This window comes from Silurus meridionalis, chromosome 19, assembly GCF_014805685.1.
Source record: "Silurus meridionalis isolate SWU-2019-XX chromosome 19, ASM1480568v1, whole genome shotgun sequence".
Taxonomy (NCBI): domain Eukaryota; kingdom Metazoa; phylum Chordata; class Actinopteri; order Siluriformes; family Siluridae; genus Silurus; species Silurus meridionalis.
In genome coordinates, this window is record NC_060902.1 from 88,645 (window position 1) to 98,869 (window position 10,225).

Below are 10,225 nucleotides of genomic sequence, written 5' to 3' on the forward strand. Positions count from 1 at the left end.
CTCTCTATTTTTCCCAAGGTGCAGGGTTGTTTGCGGGGTCGGCATCTACTTCTTTATGGGTCCATAATCTTCATGAGGTGGGACATGACTGAAACTGGAGCAACCTCAGGATGCCTCGGGATGGGGAGAGAAAGAGAAGCCGTGCAGAGGAATTAGCGTAGCTGCTGTTCATAATATTAACAGCACAATTCAATTCAATTCAATTCATTTTTATTTGTATATATTTTTTATTTGTATATATTTTAACAATGAACATTGTCTCAAAGCAGCTTTACACAGATAATGTGGTGATTAAAAGTGAATATGTTCTTTCTTTAATATGTTTCTCACAAGTTGATAATGTGATGTAATCAGATGTTCTGGAGCACAAGGTTATGATGTGATGTGTGTTATGTGTAGAACTCGCTAAAAACATACGTCTTTAATCTGCACTTAAACTGGGAGAGTGTGTCTGAACCCCGAACACTGTCAGGAAGACTATTCCAGAGTTTAGGAGCTAAATGTGAGAATGTTCTACCACCTTTAGTGGACTTTGCTAATCTAGGAACTACTAGAAGTCCGGAGTTTTGAGATCTCAGGGAGCGTGATGGATTGTAGCGTGTTAGAAGACTGGAGAGATACATGGAGATAAACCATTTAGTGTTTTGTAGGTAAGTAGCAGTAGTTTGTAGTGGATTTGAATCTTAACAGGAAGCCAGTGTAGGGATGAGAAGATTGGAGTTATATGGTGATATTTTCTTGACCTTGTGAGAACTCTGACTGCTGCATTCTGAACTAACTGAAGCTTGTTTATTAATGATGCAGGACATCCACCTAGTAATGCATTACAGTAGTCCAGTCTGGAGGTCATGAACGCATGGACAAGCTTCTCTGCATCAGATATAGACATGTTTCTTAGCTTAGCAATATTTCTAAATGGGAAAAAGGCTGTTTTTGTAATATGGTTGATATGATTTTTAAAAGACAAGTTGCTGTCTTTGAGATATATAACTGGGTATCAGCATACCAGTGGAAGCTAATCCCATACCTTCTAATGATATTTCCCAAGGGAAGCATGTTTACTGTGAAAAGCAGGAGTCCAAGGACTTGTGGCACCACATAATTTACTTGCATTTACCTGGATAGCTCTCCATTTAAATCTACAAAATGGTAACAATCAGACAGGTAGGATTTAAACCAGCTTAATGCCTGTCCCTGAATGCTGATGTAATTCTGTAGGTTATTCTGCATCCTGTAACGACATCATATTTCTCATTTTAGCAATATTTCTAAGGTGAAAGTAGGCGATCCTGGTGATATTATTAAGGAAAGACTCGGGTCAATAATCACACCAAGGTCTTTGACTGCTGTACACACTGAGACAGAAACACCATCCAGAGATGCTACAGAATCGGAATGGTTGCTTTACTAGGACATGTTAGAGTTAAGCAGAAGAAAGTTATCAAGCATCCACTGTCTAATGTCCTTTACACACTCCTCAACATTGTTAAGCTGATCTCTCTCATCTGGCTTTGCTGAAATATACAGCTGTGTATCATCAGCATAGCAATGGAAGCGAATACCATGTTTATGTTTTTTTCCCAGAGGCAGCAGATATAAAGAGAAAAGCAGTGGGCCTAAGACAGATCCTTGCGGAACACCAAACTTTACCTCAGAGAGTGTGGAGAACTCACCATTTACATCAACAAACTGATAGCGATCAGTCAAATAAGACCTGAGCCAGGAGTAAAGAGACAAACCCTGATCAGAGGCCAATAACAGTCATTTACCACCTTAACTAGCGCCGTCTCTGTGCTATGATGAGGCCGAAATCCTAACTGATACATTTCATAAATATTCTTCCTCAGTAGATGTGAGCAGAACTGCTGTGCTACAACCTTTTCTAGAATCTTGGAGATAAAGAGGAGGTTTGATATTGGACTGTAGTTGGACAGCTGACAGGGTGAAGGTCAGGTTTCTTAATTAGGGGGTTGATACTGCAGTTTGAAGGATTTAGGTACAAAACCAGTGCTAATGGAAGAGTTTATTATTTTAAAACAGGTTCAATTCCCTCTGGAATGATCTGTTTGAGGAAACTTGTAGGCGAGGGATCGAGAATGCAGGTTGATGATTTTGATGAGGAAATTAATGAAATGAAGTCGTTCTCTTGAATAGGAGTAAAACTTTGTAGTTGATGGTCTGTTATAATGACACTGCTGTCTACAGGGTTACTTTTAAAATACTTTAGGATTTATATTAATCTTCTGGATTTCTTGCCTGATGTTTTCAAATTTATTATTAAAAAAAGTTCATGAAATCATTACTACCTAATAATGGTGTGCATGTGAGTGCAGTGCTTTTATTTCGTTTTAATGTTCTCTTTTAAGTAGGAACAGAACTGGGCAGAGAAAATCTTTGGTTCTGTAAAATGGGTCTGTAATTTAATAGTGTGTTTGGATCCAAAGTATTTTTCTTAATGAGGGGCTTAATAACTGCTAACTTGAGGGGTTTAGGGATGTGACCTAAAGATAGTGAGGAGTTAATAATATTCAGAAGAGGCTCACCAGCTGTATATAACACTTCCTTCAGTAGTTTAGATGGAATGGGATCTAACTGACATTTGGCTTTGGTAATAACATCTTACAGCTTAGCCAGCCATTAGGGTTGCACAAGTCAGGTCACTCTTAGTGTCGGTCTCAAGCCTGGATAAATGGGGAGGGTTGTGTTATGAAGGACATCCAGCATAAAACACGTGCCAAATCAAATATGCAGATCAGGAATCAGTACTTCATACCGGATCGGTCGAGGCCCTGGTTACCAACGACCGCCACAGGTATCGTTAACCAATAGGGGTACCTTACCGGTGGAAATTGGGCAACTGTTGGCCAAAGGAGGAGAAGGAGAGGAGGAAGACGTCTACAGAGACGACAGGGAAAGGAGAAGTGAAGTGGAGTGGAGGTTCAGGTTGGTACTTTAAATGTTGGTACTATGACTGTTAAAGAAAGAGAGGGAGCTGATATGATGGAAAGGAGAAAGGTAGATATGTTGTGTGTTCAGGAGACCAAGTGGAAAGGGAGTAAGAGCAGGAACATTGGAGGTGTTTAAACTGTTCTATCATGGTGTGGATGGAAAGAGAAATGGTGTAGGGGGATTCTGAAGGAAGAGTACAGTAAGAGTGTAGTGGAGGTGAAGAGAGTTTCTGATAGGGTGATGAACGTGAAGCTGGAAGTTGAAGGCGTGATGATAAATGTCATCAGTGCTTATGCTCCACAAGTGGGTCGTGAGATGGAGGAGAAGGAAAAATTCTGAAGGGTGACGTATAAGAGTGGAGGAAGGTGCACACAGGTGGACTATGTTCTATGTAGGAGATGCAACCTAAAGGAGATTGGAGACTGTAGAGTGTTGGCAGGGGACAGTGTAGATGGTGGTCTGTAGGATGGTTTTTGAGGTGAAGAAAAAGAGGAGGAGAGTAAGGACTAAAAGAAGAATAAGATGGTGGAAACTGAAGGAGGAAGACTGTAGTGTGAGGTTCAGGAAAGAGGTCAGACAGGGGCTCGGTGGTGGTGAGGAGATGCTGGATGATTGGTCAACTACTGCAGAAGTGATAAGGGAGACAGTTAGGAAGGTACTTGGTGTGACATCTGGAAATAGAGAGGAAGACAAAGAGACATGGTGGTGGAATGAGAAGTGCAGGAGAGCAGAAGGAGAAAGAGGTTGGAGAAACAGAATTGGGATCGACAGAGTGATGAGAAAAGTAGGCAGGAGAACAAGGAGATGCAGCAGCAGGTAAAGAGGGATGTGGTGAAAGCCAAGGAAAAGGCATAGGAGAAGTAGGAGAAGTTGGACACTGAGGAAGCAGAAAAGGATTTGTAGAAATTGGAAGGATGTGTCACAAGTTAGAGCAATAAAGGATGGAGATGAAAATGTGTTGACTAGTGAGGAGAGTGTGTTGAGAAGATGGAGGGAGTATTTTGAGCAGCTGATGAACGAGGAAAATGAGAGAAAGAGAAGGTTGGATGGTGTGGAGATGTGAAGCAGGAAGTGGATAGGATTAGTAAGGAGGAAGTGAGAGCAGCGATTAAGAGGATGAAGAGTAAAAAGTTGGTTGGACCAGATGACATCTGTAGAAGCATTGAGATGTTTAGGAGAGATGCAGTGGAGTTTTTAACCAGACAGTTTAACAAGATTTAGGAAAAGTGAGAAGATGCCTGAGGAATGGAGAAGGAGTGTGCTGGTACTGATCTTTAAGAATAAGGGAGATGTGCAGACCTGCAGTAACTACATTGGAATAAAGTTGATCAGTCACACCATGAAGTTATGGGAAAGAGTAGTGGAAGCCAGGCTGAGAGAAGAGGTGACCATCTGTGAGCAGCAGTATGGTTTCATGCCGAGGAAGAGCACCACAGATGCATTATTTGTTTTGAGAATGTTGATGGAGAAGTATAGAGAAGGTCAGAAGGAGCTGCATTGTGTGTTTGTGGATTTAGAGAAAGCGTACGACAGAGTGGAGAGAGGAGTTGTGGTATTGAGGGAGGTGGTAGCTCAGTGGTTAAGACATTGGGCTTTGGATCAGAAGATCACAGGTTCAAATCCCACCACCACCAAGCTGCCACTGCTGGGCCCTTGAGCAAAGCCCTAAAACCCTCCCCTGCTCAGTTGTAAGTCGCTCTGGATAAGGGCGTCTGCCAAATGCCGCAAATGTAAATGTATTGTATGAGGAAGTCTGGTGTGTCAGAGAAGTATGTGAGGGTGGTGCAGGACATGTATGAGGACAGTGTGACAGCAGTGAAGTGTGCAGTAGGAACAACAGACTGGTTCAAGATGGAGGTTGGACTGCATCATGGATTGGTTCTGAGCCCTTTCCTGTTTGCAGTGTTGATGGACAGGTTGAAGGACGAGGTCAGACCGGTGTCTCTGTGGACTATGATGTTAATGGATGATAATGTGATTTGTGGTGAGAGTAGGAAGCAGGTGGAGAAGATCCTGGAAAGGTGGAGGTACACGCTGGAGAGAAGGGGAATGAAAGTCAGTAGGAGTAAGACAGAGTACATGTGTGTGAATGAGAGGGAGGGCAGTGGAGTGGTGCGGTTGCAGGGAGAAGAGGTGGAGAAGGTGGAGGAGTTCAGGTACCTGGGGTCAACATTGCAAAGTAATGGAGAGTGTGTTAGAGAAGTGAAGAAAAGAGTGCAGGCAGGGTGGAGTGGGTGGAGAAGAGTGATAGCAGGAGTGATTTGTGATAGAAGAGTATCTGTGAGAGTGAAAGGGAAAGTTTATAGGACTGTGGTGAGACCTGAGATGTTGTATGGTTTAGAGACAGTGGCATTGAGTAAAGGACAGGAGGTGAAGCTGGAGGTAGCAGAGCTGAAGATGTTGAGATGTTCGTTGGGAGTGACGACGATGGACAGGATTAGAAATGAGTTTATTAGAGGGACATCGCATGTAGGACGTTTTGGAGATGAGGTAAGGAGTAAATAAATGCCGCAAATGTAAATGTGTCATCTGCAAATTTCAGGAGTTTAACAGTTGGGGATGTTTCCAGTGCTGCTATCGCAGCTGTGCATGTAGGTCTATATACTATAAACACACAGGCTTCACATACGCACAGGTTATACACCCACAAACACGGTCACACAGGTTCTATACACACACACACACACACACACACACACACACACACACACACACACACACACACAGGTTCTAAACACACACACACACACACACACACACAGGTTCTAAACACACACACACACACACACACACACACACACACACACACACACACACACACACACACACAGGTTCAACACAAACACACATACACACAGGTTCTACACACACACAAACACAGGTTCAACACAAACACACATAGGTTCTACATGCACACACACACAGGTTCAACACAAACACAAACATACACACAGGTTCTACACACACACACACAAACACAGGTTCAACACAAACACACACATAGGTTCTACACACACACACACACACACACACACAGGTTCTACAGAAACACACACATTTTGCACACATTTTAAATACACAGGTTCTACATGCACACACAGACGCACACATACACACACAGGTTCTACACAAACACACACAGACAGGTTCTACATACACACACATACACACGGACACATAGGTTCTATACACAGACATACATTCCACACACACACACACACACACACACACACACACACACACACACACACGTCATCAATCCACTTAGCAGTTACTGCATATGACTGCAGTTGTTCTCTCACTGAATTGTGCTGCAGCAGCCGTGTGATAAAACTTCACTCCAGGCTGCAGTCTGGACACATCCATTAGAGCTCCACTGCTGTGATACAATGAGCTCTGATACACTGCCCCCTACTGCTGCTTTTTTTTTCTGCAGCAACCTCACACACCTGTGCTGATCCTGGGGGCGGAGCTTACTTTTCTGTTTTTTAAGGTAATATTATTATTTTTATGTCAGTAGCAGAAATGTTTTTTCAATGATAACGATATGACTTTAGTGTGTGTGTGTGTGTGTGTGTGTCCTATATTCACTGTAATTAATGTGTTTTTGTGAATCCCGTTAGTGATGCTGGTGTTGTTAATGTGTGGTCTCTGTGTAATATCTGTATCCATGGCAATGGTCTGTGATGTCCAGAGTGAAAATGATGATAAACATGATGACTCACACTGTGTGTGTGTGTGTGTGTGTGTGTGTGTGTGTGTGTCTTTAAAATGGTGTAAAATGAAACTCAAAGATTTTTGCTGCTTCACTACTTCATTAAATCAACACATTGACAAAACATTACAGTTATTCATAAATACATAAACCTTTATCATCATCATCATCATCATCATCACATCATCATCAACTTTTATAACAGCAGTAACTTTATTATTTGCAATAAATCAGATTCGGAACAAATATTTAATTTGACTTAGTACGAGTGATTATGTGTGTGTGTGTGTGTGTGTGTGTGTGTGTGTGTGTGTTAATAAGCTACTTTTTGCCGAATCTCTGTGGTACAGCGAGACTCCAGATCTGTTGTGGGACACCGTCCCAGTCGCGAGATTGAATTCTCTCGTCAGTGTAAACATCAGAGTGCGAACCACGTCCAAACCTACACACACACACACACACACACACACACACACACACACACACACAAACATACATAGATGCACATATCAATACACAACACACATCAACAATGCACAACCACACACACCACACACCCACACGCGCACTAATTCTCTCTCTCTCTCTCTCTCTTTCACACTCACACACACACACATCAATACACACTATATACATGCATATATACAGATGCTTCCCACCTTACAAACAAATTACAGTTTGAACGATTGATGTAGGAGCTATAAATATATATAAACAATAAAATATATATAAATATATATAAACAATAAAATATACTAAAACAAATCGAAATACTGTATACAATATTTTGTATTAAATAATAAAAAATGTAAAAAAATAATTTAAAAAGAATTCACTTAAAGATATTCATTGGCCCGAGTCCAGTCCGCATCATATGGACTCGTTACGGTTGACGACTAGCTCACGGCGAATCGCCTCCATTTTGAATTTTTTCAACTCTGAACAAATTTTACTTTGAGGACAGGTTTGTTCGTATCCGCGAAAGTCCGTAAAGTGAATGTTCATAAAGAGGGGAGCATCTGTGTATATATACAGTCAGACCCCGAACCTACGGCCACTCAACTTACGACATTTCAGAGATACAATCGTCACCGCCGACAAAAATTACATTTTATATATATATATATATATATATATATATATATATATATATATATATATATATATATATATATAATCATTTTTTATTGACTTTATTTGTACTATGTAAAAAAAAATGTAAATGTGTTTACAGTGCCTCTTTATGTCTGGGTCGGAATGCATCATAGAGTAGTCACTCTTCTCGACTAACCCTAGATCTATGTCGTAAGTTGGGGTCTACCTGTATATACTGTATATATATATAAATATATACACACACTTGCGTACCGTTGAGGGTGGTGTAACACTGTTGGGTCACGTGTGTATCTCTGAAGGTTGTTCAGTAACAAACTCAGTGCCTTCTTCAGGAGATGATCATCAATTACACCACCAAGCTGCTGTTCGCTCACCTGTCTCACACACACACACACACACACACACAGACACAGTGGTAAAGATCTCATTTACTCCTGAAAGAATACATAAATAAATGAATTAATAAATAAGTCCCCACATACACAGTTCAGTGCGGTGTTCCCTGTCAGAGCACTAACACAGGTGTGTTAAGTGTCGCCAGGAGTGTGTGTGTGTGTTGGTGTGTAAAGTTTATTGTTTTAATGTTTTCCAGCTCACCAGCTTCTCTCGCATGGTTTCCTCCAAGTCCACAGCCGTTTCTCCATCTGTCATTTCATGTGTCGCCCCGGCAACCAGCAGAAACATACCAAACACAGCAAACCACACACTTGCATCCATCACAACAAACACACTCCAACACACGCTAACACACTCCCACACACACCAACAGTCTCCAACACGCACTAACTCACTCCAACACACACTAACTCACTCCAACACACACGAACAGTCTCCAACACACACGAACAGTCTCCAACAGGCACTAACTCACTCCAACACACACTAACAGTCTCCAACACGCACTAACACACTTCTCAAATATACAACTTGTTCTGAGGGAGAAGGTTTGACCATGTATACATATATATATATACACACACACACACACACGCCCACACACACACACACACACACACACATACACACATACACACAGTACTGAACAGGATGTTGTTTTAAAGGTCCCACAGGACAATAAACAGTTCTTAATCTTCCATTAACACGTGTCTCCTGAGATTCTCCAAAACATGAATCAAGGGAAGATTATAAAAGGATTTATCCCTCTCTCTCTCTCTCTCTCTCACACACACACACACACACACACACACACACACACACACACACACACACACACACACACACACACCCACCCCATCTGGAATAACACCAACAATCAATCAGCTTTAAGAGAAAAATCAGATAAAGAGGTTCATGACAACATCAGCAGATGGTTTAAAAATAATATTATTTACAGTTTAGTACAGAGAGAGAACATGTTATTCATGATATTATTATTCACATTTCAGCATTTAAAACTTCTACATCAGTCAGTTCTAGATCAGACACAGTTCCCTTGAGTCTGGAAACTTCTGTGGAGTACAAATGTAAGATTTTTGTCTCTACCAGAAGAACTTGTGTGAGAAGGAGAACAGGAGAGAAGATGTGGACGGTTTCTCATCAACACCTTGGGTGGTTCCATGGAATTCTGGAGTACAGGAGCTTTGAAGATGGATTTAGACTGTAGTTAATATCAACAGTCTTCTACACTGACTCAGGACTACAGTTTGCTCTGATCATCACTGCACCTCAACATCGTTTATCTGTAATAAATGGTCATTCGGAGGATGGGTTCCCTCTTGAGTCTGGTTCCTCTCAAGGTTTCTTCCTTCTGCATTCCTTCACCACAGTCTCCACCGACTTGTTCATCAGGGACAAACTTACACATATAAAGAACATATTCATTTTATCACCACATTATTTGTGTAAAGCTGCTCTGAGACGATGTTCATTATTAAAAGCGCAAAACAAATAAACATGAATTGAATTGATGATGTGATCAGACTCCCTCACCTCCACACTCACACGTGGAGGTGAAAGTTTAATGGTTTTAGGTTGTTTTGGAACAGTGAAGGTTGTGGAAAGTGAATATGAACCATCACGGCTCACATTCCATACTTTAACAGCATGCAGTTCCATCTGGACTGCGGCTTATTGGAACTGACTTCACGTTACAACAAGACTATGAGCCAAAGCATAGGTCTGAGTTCTGTACGTGTTATTTAGAGAGCAGACAGATGTCTGGAGTGATAGCTATCATGGAACCACCTGCCCAGTCACCGCACCTCAATCCTACTGAACTGATCTGGCATGAAGAAGAATCTCCAACTAGTGAAGAACATCTTTGGAGAGTTTTACAAGAGACACAGAAAAATATTTCAGCTGAATATTTGGAGAAACAAAGTGTCTGGATGCTGAGAGTGTGTAAAACTGTTCTTCATGCTAATGGAGGATTTTTCACTGAAAATAAAGTTCTGGACATTTATAGATTTATCTGGACAAAGGACA

At 41.3% G+C, this 10,225-nt stretch overlaps 1 protein-coding gene across 1 annotated transcript; it reads right to left on the reverse strand.

Moving 5' to 3' along the window:
* Positions 1–6,756: 6,756 nt before the first annotated feature.
* Positions 6,757–8,752, reverse strand: npffl (neuropeptide FF-amide peptide precursor like). Its single transcript, XM_046875420.1, has 3 exons — positions 8,378–8,752; positions 8,033–8,154; positions 6,757–7,106 (listed from the first exon to the last, which is right to left on the reverse strand). Exons 1-3 carry the CDS (start codon positions 8,495–8,497, stop codon positions 6,986–6,988), a joined length of 363 nt encoding a protein of 120 aa, XP_046731376.1. The 5' UTR covers positions 8,498–8,752; the 3' UTR covers positions 6,757–6,985.
* Positions 8,753–10,225: the final 1,473 nt, after the last annotated feature.

Bases quoted from the DNA above. Each gene is read 5' to 3' on its own strand.
- npffl (XM_046875420.1), bottom strand. From the start codon at position 8,497: ATGGATGCAAGTGTGTGGTTTGCTGTGTTTGGTATGTTTCTGCTGGTT. The intron at 8,155-8,377 runs GTGAGCTGGAAA...TGTGTGAGACAG, and splicing joins AAACCATGCGAGAGAAGCTG to GTGAGCGAACAGCAGCTTGG. The intron at 7,107-8,032 runs GTACGCAAGTGT...GTGTGTGTGTAG, and splicing joins GTGTTACACCACCCTCAACG to GTTTGGACGTGGTTCGCACT.